This window comes from Pleurodeles waltl, chromosome 8, assembly GCF_031143425.1.
Source record: "Pleurodeles waltl isolate 20211129_DDA chromosome 8, aPleWal1.hap1.20221129, whole genome shotgun sequence".
Classification (NCBI taxonomy): domain Eukaryota; kingdom Metazoa; phylum Chordata; class Amphibia; order Caudata; family Salamandridae; genus Pleurodeles; species Pleurodeles waltl.
Window position 1 is genome coordinate 271,693,064 of NC_090447.1, and position 23,216 is coordinate 271,716,279.

General features: G+C 38.5%; 1 protein-coding gene across 3 annotated transcripts in view; it reads right to left on the bottom strand.

Moving 5' to 3' along the window:
* Positions 1-23,216, bottom strand: part of ROBO1 (roundabout guidance receptor 1) — a 1,423,180-nt gene that overhangs the window by 337,483 nt on the left and 1,062,481 nt on the right. For all 3 annotated transcript variants that reach the window (XM_069204141.1, XM_069204140.1, XM_069204142.1), the window contains one exon: positions 2,498-2,824. In XM_069204141.1, the coding sequence (XP_069060242.1) occupies positions 2,498-2,824 (327 nt within the window). The remainder of the gene's footprint in view (positions 1-2,497; positions 2,825-23,216) is intronic.

A 23,216-nucleotide genomic window follows, 5' to 3' on the forward strand; every position in this document is an offset into this window, starting at 1 on the left:
TGTGCTTTGATTTAATAATGTCTTGGATGGACAAACCTGGAAAACTTTTAAAACCAGGCCTGCTCTTGTCATCCTCTTTCATTTTACTCTCTTCTCCTCTCTCTCTTCACTCGGTTTCCTCTCTCTTTTTTCTCTTTCTCTCGCAAAGCTCCTGCTGAGTTATCTGAAGCAGCTGGGCAAAGTGAAAGAGATGCCAACAGCAGCTCTCTGACTTCAAAACCAGCATCCAAACGTTCCAGCAGCCTGGCTCTGATGCTTCTATTATGTGATAGGAATTCAGGAATATCTTTCCCTGTCTTTCTCCAGATTGTTGAAAGAAAGCAGTTCAGGTGATCATACTTTCTCACTGGACTAACTCTCTCTGTCTTGGTCTCCCCTTCTATCGCTTAACATGGTTATAGATTAAAATGATGGCATCAGGCCTCTTTGGATTTTGTGTATGATCCCACATTATTCCTGCCTTAAAGCATCATACTGACTTGAAATTAAGAAGCCATCCATCTCTGTAAGCCTTTTCAGCGCTATTCAAAAGATTTTATCATGACCTATTCAAGTAGTAGTCCTGAGTTCCAAGGGGTACAACAGGACACCTCCTGGCGCAATCCTGAAATTTATGATCATGCCAGTAGTACTACAAGAGTAAATCACCGCTACCTAGACATCAACCTTTGTAACACAGGCCCCTTAGGATTTGCTACAGAGAAATCTACTACTCTGGGCCGGTGTGTTGACATAAGCCGTTCCAAAGTAATCATCCATCACACAATCTTGATCTTCAACCTCTCTAACCCTATGTTATATTCCGTAAAACAAATTTAGCCACAAGATGTGAAACTCCACTCCTTTGGCACTGGGTGGGTACAAGACAATCCGTTTAGGAATGTATGTCTCCTGGGGTAATTATATTCTTTCTAAAAATCAAAATTACTTACTCAAACCAGTCAATAATATCTGAAAGAAAGATGTCTTGTTTTGTAAATGAATAGGTTTAAATCGCTCAGAGAAATAACTCAATCTTTTTAAGACGCTACATAAAACTTCCAAGAAAGCTGCCTGAGATTTCATAAAAACTTTCAACATTATGTAAAAAACTCTTGAAAACCCACTTAACCTCTGTCCGCCATGTAGATAAATTACCAATGTCTCTAACTCTTACCAAATCCTTCTGCTCCCACTCTCTCCCTTCCTTGCTCCCAAAATCTAAATGAAACATAATTATTATACCTCTGGTTATCCAGTAGGCCTATGTTGTGTTTCCTGACAGCTTGCTTGTCATCCCCATCTCCATCCTTCACCTCAGAAATGACCGAATTGTAATGATACTCCTGTGTCTAACAGTGATTTCTGTAAAACACACACACACACACTCCTCTGGTAGGTGCACTACAAAACATGTAAAACAAAACAAGTATAATTTAATAAATGCACATGTTTAATCAGGTACTCAATACAAAAATGAAAGAGGGGCAAATAAATAGCCTGTTTTGAACTGTTTAAGACAGCTGTGCCATGTATGAAAAAGTAACTCATCTACTTGTCGCAGAGCAGTGAAAGAGGAAATATGTGTGAGCATTTGAATTTTCAGTGCGTACCAAACCTGCAAATGATTCACAGTCAACAGTTAGGGAAACACCAAACAACCACTGAACCCCCCAACAAAGGGCAGGACAGTACATCAACAAGCTGCAGAATCACACATTCAGGTATGTCTGAATAAAACTGACAGAAGCATCTGTCACTCCTGACATACCCTTTCAACATGAGCACACACGCCAGCAGTGTTCACTGCAACACAACAAAACCATGTGTCAGAACCTCATGTTCCTCCGCCACCGTTTCACCCACACATGACATACAACCACATGTCCCATCAACCATACATTCAGGTTGATGTGTAATCATTCCGGGCAGTTATAATGCCAAGAGGTTATGATGGCCACAGTTGTGTGCTATACACTTGCCAGATAAAATAATATTTTCTGGGTTGACTTCCTCTTATATTGGTGGCAGGATTGGGGTTTTGAAAGTCTGTGCGCAATAAGCTGCATGTCATTTTCAGGATACAGCAACAAGGATTTCGGGGCCTTTCAACTTTTTCTTGAGGTAAGCACAGAAAGGAAATCCTAACTCTTCATTGCAAATATTGATTCTTGCCTTCCATGTCACTGTAGAAAGCACTTGAGATTTCAGAAGATAAAGCTGGGAAATAGCAACACATTTTACATACACAGTAATTATAAAGTATAATTCTTCTGAACATTTTGTGACTTACCAGCAAAAAAACAAGTGTAACCCTTGTAGTCTAAATGACCTTAAAAGGCCATACACTTGTCACTTACAATTGTAGTGTTGGTACTGCCTAGTAAAATGTGTGGGAAGGATATCATTCTTAGATAGTTTATGTTTCAACCATAAATGTAATAGTCTAACATCAAAACATTGCAGTGATAAAACAATAGCAATAAGTTTTCAGATTTTCAGAGGCTCTAGTACTTACACGCAACTTCCAGTGAAGCGTTGTGGCTCACTGCCTCCCCAAGGTAATTTCTGGCAACACATACATAAACTCCTTCATCAGGCCTGCTCTTCCGTCCATGTACAATGCGCAAGAAAAATAAAGATCCACTGGGCAGTAACATTCGATGAGATCGGGGATCATCTTTGTCAGTTTCTACACGTTCTCCACCTTTATACCACTCAATAGTGGGAGTAGGTCTTCCTTCTGCCTTGCAGTTTAGGGTTGCTGGTTCTCCTTTTGAAACAATAAGATCTGAAGGGTGTTCAACAATGCGGGGAGGGAAATCCTCTTGACGAAGACGTGATCCTGGAAGAAATTTAAAATACATACGAAATGTCAATTGCAAATTTTATGATCAGTTTTAGATTTGTACATTGATTTGGGATTCTACACTTGGCATGGGATCAACATTTACATATTCTACATTTAAATTACTTGTCAATTAATTATATTAAGGCAGTCACCCATTCCAAGTTTATAAAATATCTATAAATGTTCACTACTTATAAGATACATTTTTCTGGTTGGATTTTTGTCCCCCTTATGATCACGATGCCTTTGAACACAATAAAGTAACTTCTACTGATGATAATTAGCCACCAGCACACACTGCAATTATAGTTATGGGAGGAAATGTGCAATGAACACAGTACCCTCATCAATCCTGTGTTTACTCCCTTAATACCTGTAACATACATAACTCCTCTATTTGTTTGCTATTCACAGGTTTACTCACATGATCTGAGTTTATTTAAACAATTTTATTGAATTTCTGTGCATTAAATGTTGCAATTTACTGCTCATCTTACTATGTTGTTAAAGTCATGTTCCTGTGCCAGGAGTTATATAGTAACATTTAGGGTGCTTATCCTAATGGACCAAGTCATCTGTCACCTATTGAAAGATGCATTTCCTTGAAGTGATTAGGCCAAGAGAGATTATTCAAGCACAATATTTACCAGTCACAGTCACACCTTACAGTACATTTTAGGTTGCCCCTTCTCTTATACAGCACTCTATATCACAATGTGGTAAAAAAATACAACAAAAAACAAAGCATGGTTGAAAACATCTCATATGGTATAGAAGCATGACCAACATGTTTCTTCCTGATGTACTGTTCAATGTGCATTCCAACTTTATGACTTTTCTCATCACAGTGTAGTCAACTGTTCAGCAAGGACCTTTGAAATTATAGCCATAGGATGGATCTATTGTTTGATTAAATCTTTGACCTCAATGTCTAGTCTTCGTTTCTACTCCAGGTGTGTGTGTTATGCGCCTACATAGAATTTATAGGTATTACATATAAGTGGAACTCTCCTCCACCACAAGTTTATTGTTTCTAATCGTGCTTCCTGGTTAGACTCCTGGATGACTTTAATTGTACACCAGATATGCACATTATCTGCACATGGAAAAACCTCACATACCATGTACTGTTTATAATTATGGTCACTGCTTTGAGAACGTCATGTTTGCTAGCATGGAAATAGAAAGATTCCAATCTTTCAGAAAAATAATTTTAAACACCACACTAAAACCCCTAAGAATATGAGATAAAAGGTTACAACAATTTGTGGAATGAGGAATATTATGTTGAACAGGATCAGTAATTGTGTCAACTATGGTAATACAGACACATATAAAAAGCGAAACACTTAAGAGATATTTATCATTGTAATTTCTGAGCCAGAGTGCACATCTTTTAAATAAAATTGGTTTAATTGTGCTTCCACCTAGATTAGGTCCACATTAAACATTAAATGGAATTAAACTTAAATGGCATTATCTTTCAAATAATAATCTGATTATGAAATGTCAATATAGTGAAACTCTGCTGAGACAGTAAGTAAAATTCACATTATGAAATATGAGTAAAGTGTAGCTTCCCTGAAGGTCTCATATTAAGTAGGAATAGCATACTTAGATAAAATACTAACTAGATAAGGCTTAAACTATTTGATTAAACATAGAATCGGATAAATATTTCTTTATAGTCCAATTTGGAAACATTCAGGTTCATAGTTACATTTCAAGACATTAAACGTTAAACATAGATGATTTGTTTTTCAAATAAATAATCTTAACATGCATTCATTATCAAATTACAGGGGCAACCTACTTTTTAGCATTCGTTTTTGTGTTGTAAGAGTATATTAATACACAGGATCGTTTAACTTATTATGTATCCACTATCGTGCTAATTGCCTTGATGAGCGCCAAGCATTAGCAATTCTCAATAAATATTCCAATGTAATTTACTGGTAGTTCTTTCATTGCCTGATGACTTCTTACATAATTTGAGAATTAGCCGGTGTGGTTGTTTGGTGGTATTTTCAGTGCAATGTGGTAGAGGCAGCAGTGCTGTTTGGTTGCATCTGCAATGTGGTACAGGAAGTAGTGTTTAAAGACAGTGTTGTTAGATATAAAGCTTTTCCAAGTTGTATTCATTACGTCATGTACCAATATGGAATACAGAGAAGTGACAAGGTGGCACATATGACAGATCAGAGTTCATGGAGGTTCTGGAGAGTAACGTCTCTGGCAAGGTAATCCCTGAAATGAAATGGATTACACAGTTGTAGCACTGGTGCACGCAGTTTTCCGCTGAGTGCCCTCAAGCAATGATGGCCAATTACATCATCAACTGTGGGCACTCCTTTATGCTTGCAAGATGCCAGAGGTTTTCTAAGATTGCCAGCATGGAATAAAGTGATAAAGAGAGGCATAGAAAGACGAAGTATGAGTAGACACGCTGCTGGTAAGAGTTTGATCTGGGTAGTAGCACAGTGCCAACCTGAGTAGACAGAAGGGAGATCTATGAGCTGGAGGAGACTCAGATGTAGGTTAGCTTGTGCTTAATGAAAGATAGGAATCGTAACACTGCACTCATAGAGGAAGAGGACATTGCTGAAGATCTGTCAGTTGTGCATGGCATCTGTATTGAAGTGAACTAGTCAGGCAAAGAGGGATAAGACATAGGGCTTTGGAAGACCGTAGCTTAGCCAGAGGAGTAAGGAAGACACATTTTAGCTACACTATAAAAGCCCTGGGATGACAAGGGGTGAGTGTCTCCCATAAATGATCAATGAGAAAGAGAGAGTGGGAGAGAGGTATGTGACTATTTTTGAGGGATGCCTTTTGAAGGGCAGTGGCATCCTACAATATATATATAGGGACCTGACTATGTAACAGAAGAGAAAAATATGTTTGTATTGTGAATGCTTGGAAAGATCACAGTTTCAAAGTTTTACCTGTAAATCTTACATTGTACGACCATCAGTATTAGTTAAAAAGATCATATTTTGTGAACTTAGAAAACAGCAAGCATAAGCCTAATCCATTCTTGTGGTTCTCTTTGTCAGGTCACCAGCCTTTTATCTCCTTGTTTCAATTTGTATACATTCATGTTACTTCTAGTTTTAGAATAAACTGACTTACTACCACCACTTACAGGTCTGCCTAGTGTTATTCTCCTAGTTCATTAAATCGATGACCTTTACAGGCTATTACTGATTTTTTACACAGTAAGAAATTATGGTCAAACTTTGAAAGTGTATTCCTGCTATACCCAGATTAGATTGATAGCCAATGAAATAGGCTAACAAGCAGGATACAAGCAAGATAAATTCCAGTACTTGACTTCAAAGGAGAAAACTGAGATGTCAGTCTAACAAGAGTGAGAAAGAAGTGTAGAAAGAAGATAAAACAGTGTGTGTCTGAGCAACAGAAAACCATAATACTTCATAGAAAAAGAAGGGAAAACTTTATTTGCCCTCTGAAGTTCCAAGCTAAAGCATAAGGCTACGTTTTAGATTCTGCTGATATCTTTGATGGCCTCCTCTCTCTTGAAAGCCAATCTGTGAAGAGAAGAAACAAGAAAAATAAGTGTATTTTTGTACTGAAAGGAAAATGTGATGTAATAATGTAGTGAATCCTATCTTGTTTTAATGGGAAGCAGTAGTTAGCTTAGCCTTCTGGCTTGTAGACTCGTGCCCCCGTCACCCGGTGACTTTTACCCTACTTAGTTTGCTCTTTTTTAGCACAGTTATTTAATTATATCTTTGCAAGTTGGCTGCAATGTTTTCAGTTAGGCCAATGTTTTAGTTTAATGTTATCAGTGCCACTGTGCTAAGGCGTCACTAGCAAGCGACAAAGATAAACAAACTGTAGGTATTCACATTAGGTACTTTCCCTCTTTGCGCTTTTGAGGGAATTGCTTATATAAATTGCCGCCCCAAGCATGTCTGGTTATCTATTGTTTGGGAACAGACCTGTGTCAGGGGTCCAATCAGATCTGTATAAATACATCTCACACAGACAGATAGTCAGAGGTATTGCCACCAGATGCCACTGTTGCTATCAGTGCTGCACGTCTCCTTGACGCTGGCCCAGTCTTCGTGTCCCCACAGAGTCTGATCTAGAGACTTTATTCCAAGGTAACAAGGGTTGGTGGGCTCTTCTCATGGATACTGCATTGGCAGATTAGGTTTATCACACCTAGCTCTCTTTAGGTTAGGGGTTAGGTTCATCAAGTTAGGGTATTGGGACATACACTATAACTAATGTCATTTTATGTTACTGCAAGATGGTGGGTATCTTTGTATTAATGACTCTTGGTTTCACAATTCCGCTTCTTGCTCTGTTCATTACCCTTATCATTGCAGCCCATGCAATTTATCATGGTTTGCAGTATTGTTAATAAAAACCTATTAAGCTTTTAATGCATCTCCTTCATTGCTTGTGTGTTTGATTGAGACATGTTGTTCATGTGAGAAAGGGGTAATCTCTGATTAACTACGACACTCCTTGAGATGTCACACTCTTGAGCCCAAGCGTAAAGGCTGCCACAAATCACCTTTTACTGTTGGAGTTTTTGGTGAGGTGCTGCTTGTGAGCTGGGAGGGTAGGGATGACAGTTGCGACTTGTTGTAGGATTGGCATAGTCGCCTGAAAACATAAGTACTGTCATCCTTAAACCAGCAGTCTTGCCTAGAGCAAGAGTCAAACTATGACAATAAATGCCAGAGTAACTTATGTATAGAAGATGATAGGACCTCTATATGGCAATGTTAAAGAAATTAAACCCTTCCTAAAACAAAATGGAAAATCAGGTGGGTGTATTGGTTTAATTTAGAAAACTATACCTTTAGCATGGCCATTGGAATACCTATGGCACTCAGTTTGAGCTGAACAAGGAAATATAGGCTTCTCTGCTGGAGATTATGACATTGATCCCACAAACATCATTGTCATCACAACTACCGAAATACCAGAAAACAGTGATAAGGCTTACACTGCAATGATCATAAAGGAGTCCAAACCCAATATTTTGAGTTACTGATTGGTTGGACAAGACTACCGACTGCAGCAAAGAAAACAGTGGCAAAAGGAACATTTTGAACATAATAATGTATAGCCTCTATGATGACTGTGAGATTATTGCAAATGCTTATGGTAAGAGTGATTTGGAGAGAGTACCCTTTTTGTGACCAATTAATAATCCATACATTGGTGCTTCATAAACTTCTTTGTCCTCACCCTGAGGTAGCCCTTGTGAAGAAAAATCATTTGTGTATATGTTTTCTGTGCCAAAGGAGGTAGAGCTTGTTCTCTCCTAATGTGCATGTTATGGTTTTTGCTGAATTGTTCTGTTCACACAATAAAATAGTTTTGGATATAAATTGATTTAAATAGCCACAGGAGCAGAGGATATTTCAGAGTACTGATGAAAAGTATAAATATCCTACTAAATGGACTTTGCTATTGACTTTTAGTCTTTTTTTCTCATGGTGAGTTTTTTTGCTGGCTTTTCCTGCCAGAGTCTATTCGAAGATAAAGGCATTTGTTTTTATTATTTGTATTTTATCCCTGAAAGAGAATTTCTCTCTTCCATGTAGAACAACATCTTAACGGATTTCCTCCAGGCATCGATGGACCTGCTCTTTTGAAGAATGAATATCAAGCGTCTCTAGTTTTATACACCAACAATTCCACTTTTATAAAGAGAAATATGCTATAAGATCCGGCCCATTTTAAAATAAAATAAGCCGCTACACGTACAGACATTATAGAACAGTGAAGCCCAGTTTATGGGGCACATATTGTTGATGGTAGTTCATGCACAGAATCGCCATTATAAATGACGTTTTAGGAGACCTATGCATGGCATAGATGACAGCTTAACTGGTTACCAGAGAACAAAGATCTGCGGAATAACATTTTCACTAGTTTGTTGGAGAGTAAAGAAGTGCATTGTATACTTGTGAGGTAATCTATTGCAAGTGTATTGCATGTGGATAGTTGGTCAAATATCTAATGCAACATTATCTTGAAAGCAGTTGTCTTAGTTGCTGCTGCAAGTTGATAATGCAGGATAGATGAAAGAGATCTGCGCAGTGTAATAAGGTTGACTTCACTTTGATGAAAGTGCATATTACTCATATAGACAGAAAGTTACATCTTACCAAATGTCCTTCATAAAGTAAGGCTCAAATGAAATGCAGTCCCCAGTATACCGTGTTTTGTAATCCAAATCTAATTCAATCAATCAGAAAAAAATTTTTCTGGAAACTATGTAAACATCACTAACTTAAATATAAAAACTGCAGTTTCTTGTGATGTATATATAATTTGCTGCCAAAGATTTGACAATTACATGACATTTAGAAACACCGTCAGTCGTTGTTAAAAGTAGCAGGTTTTTATATTATCATGGTCGTGGGTACTCCTTCCACAAACTTCATATATATGAAAGACAAAGTCAACTATGCCAGGACTTGAACAATTAACTCGGGTCTTACACTCCTATAGATCTATGGACTGTCTTGCTGATTTACAAATATTGTGCTCCAACACATTGCCTCCTTTTGATACATGCAAGCAACTCCCATGGTCAATGAATTATTTTGTATCCAGTAGATATGAGTGCATTTAGACTTTCATGGACAAACGTAATGGATATTGTTCCCACTTTATTTTTAGTGTATTATATCTGACGGGACTTCTAATGAGTCGGACGGAATATCCAGCATGTTTGTGATGGAGCAACCTATCCACCTAACCCTAATTTATGCCCTAATTATTTTTAGCACAAAATCTGAAGGAAATGTACAAAGTTATATGCCATTTTGTTCATATGCTAACTGCATCCATATACTTAAGGAAAACAGTGAAGCTACTGAGTAGAGGGACAATATAACCATATTTATGCCCACGTAGAGTAACAGCAAAACAGCATCATTCACACTTGCCAAATATGCATTAATAATCTCAAACAATATGCATGTACCATAGGTTGTAGAGTCACAAAAGAGTGGGTAACAAAGAGTTACATGCATGTAGGTCCTAATATAACTAATAGATCCCTATGAATGGCATCACAAGATTAAACATTGGCAAAGCCAATAGGTGTGGCCACAGCTAGCCGGGAATTTTTTTTTTTTCAAGCACTTACATCAAAATGAAGAAGAAAAAAATTAAAGCATGCTGCCTTCTAAATATGAAATCTATATGCTTCCAATAAAAAAATTACATTTTTTTTAAATAACTAGTTATTGCATACAAAGTTAATAGAACAGTGCTGATGCCTCCTAGTCGGTAGGAAAGCACTTTTTAGTTTTAATGACATTCACAAGAAAATATGATTTTTACTGTTGTAAGGAAAAGGCACTATCAGGATGACACAATTTAAATACACAAGGATGACCAAAAAAGTTTTAAAACATATATAATAGAATGAAGAAATAATTGGCAGGTAAAATATTGGTTCAACAACCCAGGTGCTCCAGTGCCCACCTTTTATGTGGATCTGGACATGTGATCAGATAAAATGTTGTCACTCAGTGCAAAAGAATCAGTGACTGAAGTGGGCTGCCCATTGTCTCCTGTTCTAGGCTGTGCTGGGCAAAAGCAAAATGCGAACGCCAGTTTACTAGGTCAGTAGATGAAAGGATTGACCCAGAGCCCCTCTAGTTATTATATATGTATACATTTTTTCATTTATGACTTTTTTAATTAATTGAGGCTGAGTAAACAGATAAACCTGTCTGTAATCCAGCCCTGAAAAACTACTTAATGTATATTTATGAATTTTGTGATTACATGAAGTTTGCAGACATTTAACTAGGGCAGCATTTGGTCCAGAACTAAAAACTGACATAGTATATATTATTTATGAATATGAATCACATGAGGATGGAGACCGCTAAACCTGCCGCTGGGCACCCTTAAAAATGGACACTGTATTCAAAACCTGAAAAATCTTCTCAGCATCTGGCAGAGGTGCCTGCTAGCATATGTTGTGCACATTGATTTAGCCCTTTGATCAGGGTAGGACCACTCGTGTGTCTGTGTGCGTATAGATTACTTCGGGTTCCGGAACTACATGGCTATCAGTTTCCCAAAAAAAACCTAAACAAAGTTCATTTTCAAAAAGAAAGCTGATGTTTACAACTCCTGTTACAGAGCGCTGAGACAATTCAGCACAGACAGCCGGCTATGCTGGCGTACATTAGCTGTATACGAATGTGTTTCACAGTTTCAAGGACTTTTTACAATATCAGACCGTGGCCCAGCTTTACTGAAGTGTGGTAAACAGTGAAATGTCCGTCTGCTCTATCGTTCACAACTGAGACGCATACTTTAGCTGGCTTCTGTTTCTTAGCTAAGCATGTAAGGCAGATAAAAGAGAGGCCTCTGTTTCCTAAGAAACACTGTCTATCCTTTAATCTGCATTCCTTCCTCCCCTGGATAGTACACTCTGACTACAGTAACCAAATGAAAACAGTAATCAAAGGCTTGCCTGCGCCATGGAGCCATCAGATGTTTTGAACAGTAAAAAAAGCCACCGCGAGAAAGGTAAGATTCTTGCATCCAGAAAGCACAGGAACAAAAGAAGCCCTTTTGAGTTCACTGCTAGAAGTTCAAGTGACAGCCCACTCCATTACAAGGTTCCTATCTCCACATTTGGTAACTTGAGAGTTTATTTGAAAGGTGCACTAAGCTGCTGGAAGAAGAAGAGGACAATAGTTTTATGAGGGGAGATTGGCACTTGGAGAGATTTATCAGGAACACTGCTGACACATTTCCCCGACGGATATAAGGACCTTGACATCAATGTTATAATCTCCCTTCCCGCATACATCGTGTTAAAAAGAATCTAAAGAAATACTTTAGAGTTTTGTTATTTAAGCTCCATTTGTTAGGCTTTCAGCATGCTAAAAACCATCAATTATTCCCGGGATCGAAGTCCTACTACAGGTATCAATCCTGTAATTTTCCTGTCAGAATGCCTTTTTATGAGTGGTGGGTTTTCTGCATCTGTGTTTATTGCAATTTTACGCACATGTTCATTCTGCTCTGTATGCTGCATTAGGCCTCTCACGTACAAACTAAACTTCTCTACTGGCATCATTGCTTTGGCAATCACGCACATGTGGCAAAGTGTGTGGGAAAATACATAAAGTGCTGCTGAATAAGTGAAACACATCCATTGCGCGTCATTGTACTAAACATCTTTTTAACTCATGAACGCTGTAGCACAATATTATATGAACATACTTGATCTCATCTTGATCCTTACTCAGTAACCAATGCGGCTATCTACCACCGCTGCAAATTTAGAGCTATCACATTTGAGAATTGACATAAAACTTTTAAGGAAGCAGCGAAAACAGAGAAAAAACATTTCTTATTTTTTTTCCCTGTGAAAAAATTAGATGTAGCATGACCCAAGTTTGGAACAAATTCTCATTTTAATTTTCTTCTCCTTACTACATAAACAGCACAGTTGCCCACAATGCATTGATTCTATTTGATGCGCTGGTGCAAATCTGTGTGCAACGTAGCCAATTTGTGTCTCAAATCTGGCCACCAATGTGGCAATCAGAGTGCCTGGTATATGTAAAACACACACCTAGAACAGAATCGCAATGTAGGGTTCCAAAGTTCTTGTTTTGCCACAAGAATGAAAGAGAATTTAAGTCTTCACTAGTTGCCCATAAGCGCTAGCCACATCTCTTATTCAACAAGAACAAAACATTACTTTGGAAAACTAAACAATCAATTTGTGACATTTTTCCTTGTTGTTTTTTTTTATTGCCGCCAATGATGTTGCTATGTTCATAAAAATGTAAGTTATTTCAATCAGTTTGTAGTGGTGTAATGCAAAATGATCAGGGCTCCCTGCACAATGTGATGGGGGCCCTAAATCTCATATATCACAGCTATCTATAAGCTTTGAGTTGACTGGGGGCCCCCCTCTAGGGCTGGTGCCCCCCTGAAGGATTGTGGGTCCTCCTACGCCACAGGGGCTGTAAGGGTCTGTGTTCCGTCCCTGGGGTATACATCCGGACCATCCCAGCTGTAATGAATTGACATTAGTTTCACAAATTAATCTAGTATTTCATTTTAGGAAGAGATAACTCTTAGTAATAGGACAGTATGATACAACCTTTTAAAGTCATGATAATTAGCTTAAAAACGATTTTGCCCCATACTAATTTGGCACCATAATAAATGCTGATTGATACATTATAATATTACATAACATAAGGCTGGGATAATTTATTTCATTCCTTTTAAAGTGGTCAATTCTGTTTTGCCCAGGAAACTTACTGGATTTCTTTTTGTACATGAATAAAGGATAATCATAAACGTTTGCTGTCAAAAAGCAGTGCTGACAGATGCAAACAAAATAGCACACTCCTGCAACAAAAATATTGTGTGAAATGCCACCGTGATGAAGATCAAAACACAAATATTAGAAAAACAAAATAAATAGATAGCTTGCATTCCTACACTTTGCGCTGTTTAGAATTCAACTCATGAATTAATTTACTACAACTGACTACCCTTCTACTTTATACCTGACATGATTTCTGAAACAGATCCCCTACTTGCTCACATTACTTCTGTCAGGTTTGAGTTGAGAACCAGCCAACAAATAAACCAAAAATATGGAAAAGGTTCAAATGATGTTCTCTTTAAATTTACAAAACATATAAGCAAGCTAAAATAATTCGATGTGTGTTGCATTAAATGAATAAAACATGGTGTTTAAGAATTATAAGTAGCATCAAAGACAGAGTCAAATGCAATTTTGAAACACCTCTGAATGCAGAAAGGTGCTAAATATTATTTTTAATAAGCAGTTCGTGTTTTATACTCTCGGTATTTAAAGTCAAGTCAAGGCTCTTACATAATTTTAATGATTCAGCTACAATATGGAGCATCATTAAAATTTGGCCTAAGGTTCACATGTGTTGGCTGGTTAGGTCTGCTGACGGCTGATTGCTGAATTTCTATACAATGTAACCTATAAATTGCAGCTACATTCATATCTAAGATGTGAAATAACACTTAAGGGTGTGTTAATTAACTTTTCACCTCTTTCAGGCCTTCATCCTACCATTTGTTTTTTTAAAGCTTTGCAAGGACAAATTACAAACTTAAAGAATGAAAAGAAACTCCCAATGTCTCTCTTATTCAGCCTGAAAGTTAAAAAAAGATATTACTGAATGCACCAAAAAGTATTATTCTGGAGCTCCTAGCAATTGAATATGATTCATTTAAATGGGGAAAGCTGTGTTGCCGAAGAATCGGGATACATGTAAAAAAAAAACAAAGTAAATTTGGATGTTCTTCAAGCAGCTCTTTTAGACATAAAATTGGACAAGCATAGATGTATTTAGTTATTGCAAAATTGTATTTTAAACATACACCATAGAGTTCTGGCAGTTACTCTCTAGGGTCAAATGGTATGGAACAAATTAGTTACAAAAAATATTTAATGACTCTTAATCAGTGAAATATACCACGAATCACAGACTGAGGGAGTTAATGCATAATCTTACGTTTTGGGTAGGAATGAAGTAACAGGACATGCAGGGATACCGGTATGTCAGAGTTCAATGTACAGAATTGCGTTTTATAGGCAAGTGTAATTAACAGATTAAAACAAAGATAGGGAAGAAAACACATGACTATGCAAAGAGAGACCAAGGCTTTGGAGGTAGAAAGTAAGAGCAAAAGCCAAAGGATGGTGAAAAGCTTACAAGAGGTCTTTGGTAGGGCTATTCAAAGAAAGTGTATCCTACGCGACTTGTAGCAAACAATGGTGCTGCCTTAACCAGTTACTCAGTAAAGGCCACCATTACCAACATTTACGTTACATGAACATGCCATAAAATGTAACAACACAACTAACTGGTAATCTGTAACATTTACTGGACCTGGGAGTATGTAATTGTGGTGATACAGACCACAAATGATTATGGATGTTCAATAACCAAACTTTCAAAGGATAAGACATTAAGGGACACTAGTTTTTTTACAGGTATATCTTCACCACCGTGTACAAACTACTTTCCTTAAATCACCCTTGCTTTGAGAAAATAACACCTTTAAAGCAACCTTTTAAAAGATTAGTCATACAAATCCCTAAGTGAATGAAGGTAGACTCTAACCTTTCAATGCCTCTTTCTCTTCTCTCAGAGGCAGTTACAATCCCTCCCAACACATGCATCGCATAGATCAGACTTTATCCACAAGCTGAAACTGTTTAAAAAGAACATGGTTTTTCAGTGTAAATATGAAAGAAAATATAAATATGAATAGTAAATTTCAAGGAAAAGTATTGACATATTTAATATCACACTAACAATATTAACATTATCAATCTAATAGTAAAGGGTCAAAGTGGCATCCTAAGAGACAAGGAGATTCAATGATACTGAAGATATCCCCTTCCACTGATGTTGGAAAACAACAAAAGATTACTGTCATCACATGTTCAAAGTGGTGAGTATGTTAATGACATTTTCTGTCTATAGTGTCTTCACCACCTGAATAGGAGTCAGGCAAGTGCTGCAAAATATTTCTTTGTGATTCAGGACTGAGTATGGGTTTTTGAACTTTAGACACTATGGACAATATTTATGCGTATGTTTACTCACATGTATTTTTATTGCTAGACCTAGGTGTAATTCTACAACGTACTGCTATTCTTCATGTCTGAGTGAAGGTTTACACCTATGTGCAGACTCAATTGAATCCACATCCCACCCTCCACCCTCCAATTAGAGGGCAAAGCCTCTTACATTAGGATTTATGAGTGTAGAGGTTACTAGTCGCTGTGTCCGCCTGTGTGGATATCTCTCATCACCAAGGCCGAAATCTCCCTATGGAAAAAGTATAGTGAAAATTCTTAAGATATATTATTCTTTAAATAATATTAAAAATAGGCCATGCGTAATATGAATGCAAATTAATGTAAATATTTATCAAATAAGAAAACAAAATCCTACAGCACATTGACTTAAATTTAATGTGTTATTCAATACACTAATTTAAGTTTATTGATTTAATTTAATTTATAAGTGCATTTTAAATAATAAAACCTCACTAACATTATTTTTACTTAATATGTTGTAAATTGCATTCAAGATATGTATTGAAGTAATTTAAATAATTTAGTTGTTAATAATCCAAGATTAAATTATGTTTGAAGTTTAAAAATAGATTTTAAACTAATAAAATTAAAAATGAATACCTGTATACACATTTTAATCCTAAAAATATATGTATTATTGGGGGGGTTTGGCCGGCAAGATGGCTGCTCGGTCACACTGATCCAGTGCTCCTGACCCACTAGCGGATTCCTGAAGAATCCTTCCCACCCTCACAAGTACAGAAGCCCCAGATCGCTCGCATCACCCAGCTGCAACATCGGGACATGACTTTGGATGAGTTTTGACCTCCATGGCACCTGATTGCTGGCCTTAGGAGACAGAAGCTGCTGAGGCCTAGTATGCTGGCCCACACTTGTGTGGGACAAGCAGATCTGCCCAGATCGACCGCCCCGCAGGAGAAAGAGCCAGCGTGGTCTCACCTAAGGGCTGCTGTGGGCTTACGAGTAGACTGGGGTTGCCAGGGGAAAGCCTGCTCTCTCAACAGGGCATGAGTGGAACCGCCACACCACCCATTTGGACGAGGGTTAGCCTTCGCCACGTTCCAGAATACAACATTGGGGACGCAGCAGGCCTTCACATGAGGAGGCCTGTGCCTGCAACCGGGTCTCAATTCTTTATTGAGGAAAGGGCCCACAGTTCACTGGCACCTCTTCCGCCTCCAGGGGTACCACAGAACTATTATTGCAAAAATACTTAACTACAGAGCTCGATACACCATACTACAGGGGCTAGGCAGGAGGGGAAACCCCACCTTTGACAATCACATGATCCGGATATACCCAGACTATACTAAATCAGTACAGCAACATTGACATTTAACAGGGTCAAACAGAAAGTGAGAGCAATGGGTGTCCAGTATATGCTGTTGTACTCAACTAAACTTAAAGTGATGCATGATGGCTGCACACACTTTTTCACGTAGCTGGGGGAGTAGGCTGGAGATTTGTGGAGATGGCAGAATCGATTTGAGAAGCTGTAGGAGTGCCGGAAGTGGTTACATGGGCAGCCGGGGGAACACCAAGACACAGAAGACAGAGCAGACAAAGGAGACGATCGGTCCCCTGGCCCTGATGGCCTCCTGGTACCGGGTGTACTCCACCGAGCTCCGTCCGAAACTCCTGGATACCGTACAAGAAGCTAAAGTGGCCAGAATTTTACCCAACCATAATTAGGAGGCAATAATAATCATGCTGCTGAAGCCCAGCAGAGAATCCGGGATCCTATAGGTCTTTGTTGTTGCTTAATGTCAATGTCTAGCTGTTGGCAGAGGTTCTGGCCACATCACTGCAATGGCTGATATCCAGACTATTCCATGCAGATCAGTGTGGGTTGATGCCAAGAAGGGGCACTCACATGAATCTTAAAAAACTCTCCTACGTTTTGCATGCCACTAAAGATACACAGGTGGAAGCCCCCTTGGTAGCTCTATATATAAAGAAGAGCTGTAGATACTTTATCCTGAGCATACCCATGGGAGGTACTCTGGAGATTGGGATTTGGCCCTCAGTAACTAACTTGGATCGGCCTGTTGTACACTGCAACCAGTGCATGGATATGCACCGGTCAGGTAGTCGGAGCTGTTTTACATTGAGACAGGCATAAGACAGAGATGTCCACTGTTGCCACTCATTTTTACCCTCGCAATGGAGCTGTTGGCAATTTTTCTGAGGGATAATCTGTGTGATAGAGGGTTCAAAGTGTTGTATAACAGATCGAGCCAGGTCCGTCCCAAAACTACTGCATCTCATGTATTATTTCGGGAATTTTTCAGGCCTCCAAGTCAACTGCCACAAGACAGTGCTCTTTCTTATGGCAACACTGGCCTCATGAGCACCAGAAGAGTTACCAAACGTATGTCTCTCCTAGGAACCAAGTAATTTTCAGCACCTACAATACAAGCTAAATATGGGCCAGATGCTGTGCAGCCTCACCCAGTCCATGGAGTTCTGGAAGATGCTGCCGCTGCAGGTCATGGGCCGAGTGGCCATGAGTAAAAATGCACAAGGTGCCTATAAGATATGCGGAATTCCGTTTGCGTATTGCCAATCGTACTGTTTCAGCAACTCAATGGCTTACTGGTGTCATTGAATTGGGCTGATAAATGCAACAGGGTCAAATTAGAGACCCTGAAGTTGGATCAGGAGGAAGGAGGTTTAGGACTACCTCACCTCCAATTGTACTGCCTGGCGGGACTACTCCAATATGCGGCCTTGTGGTTTGAAGAGGGACCCAACTGGGAGAAGACATTATTGGTGAGACTGGTGCCTTCCACTTAGCTCCCCAAGCTACTGATGAGAGAGCGTAGAACCCCAAAGTATCACAGATGGTACAGGCCTAGGTGGTTTTCTGTGACGAAAGTTATGACACACACAATACACAAAAATGCTCTGGCGCTAGTGGCTCACACCCTTTTTGATGCTGAGGGACTTAATAGATGTAACGCCCCGGATCTAAGGCAACTGTCAAAATGCAGGGGACGTATACCTAAATAGCACAAATACCTATGATTGAATATATCTTTAAGCAGGATGCTGTACGGTTCACAGCAAAGGTTCAGTAAAGGAAATGCTATGTACCTTTGATAAATATTTCTTAAGTTGTTCTAAGGCTTAATGTTTAAGGTTATAGGATCACACAAAATAAATTAATTCATGACCATGTTCTTCCATAGCAGCTCCATACCATACCATGCATTGAAGAAGACAGAATCACTTTCACTTACTTAGAAGTGTGAGAGTACCTTATTTTATTTTAATCACTTGCATGCTGGCAAAATGAAATACAGTCATATTCGACATCTGTTGTTAAACTCTGGGTGGAGGTTCGGAAATGCTGAGTAACTTCAGACATCATACTGGCTGTTGATGGAAACTACAGAGAAGGTTTGCACAAAAATATTTTTTGAAGTGATATGTGAATCTACGGGGTACAATTACTCCTTGACATGGAACTCATCTAGAGTCAGTTAATTTTAATGTATGGAGGAGAAAGCTCAGAATATTTTTATAAATTTCAGAGGATTAGCAGAATCGTTGAGTTTAGATAAAAAGGGTGGATGACTTGTGAAAGGTATCTGATGGATAAAAGTGATGATGAGCGTAAGAAGGAGGCCTACGTAATGGTGAGCAAAGGTGTGAATGCGAATGAGCTAGAATGTTGATTAGTAATTCTGAACATGTTAAAACTCTGTAATGTGATTGCCTAATGAGGAATATACTGTTGTGTTATCTGGCATGCAAGGCACAAAGTTTCAGGTATTCCAGGAAGACCTGCATGCCTGGTTGTATATGAATGTTGTTGTAGCACAACCTATGTGGGGAGAGTTGGGTGAAGATGGAGGAGCAGAATATATGAGGAGTGAAACACATGAAAGTATACATTAAAGGAGAGAGCTAATAGATAATAATGAGCAGGGTTATTTAAGAATTTGTTATTTTGCATAGTTGGAAAAGAGATTTCTGGGCACATCAGAGTGCTTAGGAGAGAAGGGATGTCTAATGAAAGAGGAGGGGTTCCAATGTGAAGTGATTGTATGTCTTTGTTAATATAAATTGTAAAGGGTTCTGAAGGCATCAAAGCACTCCTTTAAATGCTGTCAGGGTCGAGCATTTTTGGAAACATGCACCATCCATCACCAGCATAGTCTCTTGGTGCTTAGAGACAGCACTCAGCCCCATGTTGTCTTCTAGCGTCAACTTTAAGTCATACTTTAGAGACTTTCTGGTATATTGCAGTTTGGCTTAACCTATTGTTGGCACATCAGATGTACCAAAGTAGGCACAGCTGGAACATATACCCTAAGTGGAGAGGGGTACTGTAAAAACAAAAGTGTAGGGGTGTTGGAGATCTCATAGGGGAATGTCATACACGTGAAGGGGCATAAGACAATATGAAGATCCTTTCAGTGCTTACGAATCATATTGATAACTACCAAAGTCACACTGAATGGAAACTGTCCATCATAAGGACCGCTTGAATAATGCACCCAAGAAGGGCTGAAATATACAGCAGGTTTCACTAGATCATGTGGCAAGAAAATGCAAATTGTGCTGTATAATGCAGCACATTCCGTGGCAGTATTGTTTCACTATTTTGTCATTGTAACACATATTAGTAATGTCTACGGAAAAGTGTCACCTTATACGTACCTGTTCAACACCTTCATATAGCAATTTGCAACTGAAAGGTGACCAGTTAATAAAGGAAAGCATCTGTCACTGTGTAGGCACCATAGGTGATGCTTTTTTTAAAGTAACTTTTGGCCTACTTGAGTTAGAAAAACAAATATTGTTTCAGTCATTCGGCTACAAATTGAGCTATATTTCGAACGACAAACAAAAGAATTCATAAACTATTTTGACTTCCTCACACAAGTACCATGGGCCATTAAGACATGTGGACTTTTCAGGACACCCTTTACTTTTTCATTTGTCAGAGGCACCAAGGTTGTATAGGTGTTTTAAATTTTGTGTGCCTAGTTACAGCAAACAGTGGACCAATATTTTAACAGGTACATCTTGAACATTGTATGAGGCACAGAGAACAATATAGTAGGGACCTCGTGGAAAACGATCTACAAAAATAGGATGCGATTGGAGGACTGCATACAGGTATTTGGGCAGCAGTACACAGCAACCTGTTTATTTGGCACTTACACATTTACACTACATTGTATAATGTAGTGTAAATGTGTAAGATAGAACTCAACAGTGTGTTGTACTGTACTACCCTTATTGCTTTTACAGTGTGAGCACAGGGATATAACAGAGTTAAGTAGTGTTACACATGATTAAAATAATGTGCACATTTTTTACTCAGCGCTTTGGAATCCTATTAAATACAAAATAAAATTTGATAGGAATGTAAGACAACATTGTTTTGAGTGTAAGGAACTCTAGAAAATACTGCATGGGGGTTCAGGCTTCTGAAACCTTCTCGATTGGCGGAAATTAAACAACTTAATCTAAAGAGGAATGACAACATTATAAGATTAGTGAAGCTTTAGGGGGTATTTTTTATGGCAAACCAAGACAATTGTATATGCCATTTAATACATTCTCAAATGTATCAGCATACCATCCTTATTACCCTTCCAAAAAAAAAGAAACCGCCCCAAAAATGCAAAAGGCTATTCAAGAGCAACTCAAATTATCGTGCCAACTAAATAACAGCCATTGGTTCCAGACACAAGTAAACAACTCCCAAATACCAAATGTAATTCGATCTAAGGTAGATATTACTGGAAACGTAGGAAGCCTATCAGGGGATTAATTAGCAGGCTCTGGTTCGTGCCTGTAACTTCACAGCTGCTCGCAGGTGCCTGTGTAATTACTGTTATTTAAAACTGGGCTATGTATTGATGCTTCTTCACAAGCGCAGTCAGTCATGGTGGTGTAGGATAGGGGCTATTCTTATGCACGTCGTTATTTGACATGCCATTACATGACTGGGGGGAGGGTGGCACAACAGAGGCGGTGCCATCGGAGGCTCGGTGGCTTTATAACCGAGTCCCGTTCTGCAATGTTATTTATAGACGCATGAACAGAATGTGACTGCGAGCACATAACTGCATGCATAATATAATATACAATTAAATAATATCATCAATTATTAAAGTGCATCCTATTTGCTCACGATTCTGGAATCATATTAAGAAAAAAAATGTAATGTATGCCCGGGATCCAAACCTTTTTTGAAAAATGTGATTTATTTAGAAAAATGTACTAGTATATTAAATCCAGCTCCTATGATTAGACTCTGGAGAGACAGATCTGGCTTTAGATTCATCCTCCCTCTTTTCAATCAATACTCGATCTAATTTCTTTTAGAAAACATTGTACACCCTGAATTTTTTTGATGCATATTGGGAATATTTCCTCTGTCTTTCCTTGTGCCCTAGTTTCTTTATCGACAAAGCCCCAGAAAACCCCTTTCCGCTGTGTGTGCTGCGCGCTACAAAATGAAAAATAATAAATATAAATAAAGTGAATTTCAGGAAAAAAAAACAAAGAGCCTTTTTATTACTATATTTTTAATCCTGAATTTATGGAGATTGATATTTAAAATTGGTTTTCAGTATTTCGCTATGAATAGTGATGAAACGCTCAGCGAGTTGCAAGGAAGAACATATGAAAAGTGAAAGGAAGAACCAGAACAGGGCAGAAATTTGTCTTCAGCATTATATCAACCTATTCACAAACTAGCAGTAAATACCCTCATGTTCTGATCTGCTCTCTGCCACTGATCAATTTGAAAAATGAACTGAACTTCTGAATACAAATAATTGATTGTATTCAAAACTATGACTATTTAATGTATTGAGCGTGTAAAGATCAGAACAAAAGTTTGCAGCATGAAACAACTGCATGAAGAATTTTCCATTTGTAGTTGGCCTACCACTCAGGAACAAGTTTCTTGCATGTTATGCTTTGAAAATAGGATGTGGACATGACTTAAATATAGCCTTCAAGTAAGCTTTAGACATGAGTTAAATATATAGTCTAAAGATAAGATCACTACTCCTACTGACAAACCATCTTTAATAGCAGGAGGGTCTGGATAAATAAGCTTTGTAAAGGAAAGAGGCTAAAGCATGACACTTGAAAGAATATCTTTAATAGCATAGCAATTACAAGATGTGATACATTTTCTCCCTACTGCATTTCATGAAGGAGCAGGGGCCTCGTGCAAATGACGAGGTTCTACATGCCAATCAACCAAATCTTTTAACTACTAAATACTCCCTAGCTATCAAAATAAGACATTGCTCACATTATTAACACGATACTAATACTTTGTTGAAGTCCCTCTTTCATTTTCATTATCAAGCGTGCCTCCCTTACCACAGTATAACGTATCAGCAGATCTTTCTCCTCCACACCATGATGCGCACGCAGGTGCTTCTGTACCTACTATGACAGTAGTCATCACCAGGAATGAATGCTATTTGGATAAGCATAGGGCAGGGGTAGGACAGTGAAGCTGGTCATTTATTACACAGGAAAACTGTCTAAGGAACTCTTCATGAAGTTACTGATCTAGTCTGTGCACACCGCACAAATGGCTTATTGTAGGACACACTGAGGTCATTGACTACTCAGCAGTTCTTGTTAGCGGCACTCAAACCTCTGCTTTTGTACACAGTGAGAGGCTGTTTTGGGGCAAATGGGGAGCTCTTGCATGATTTGTGGCAGCAAAAAGTGTATAGCAGGGTTGTGCAACTG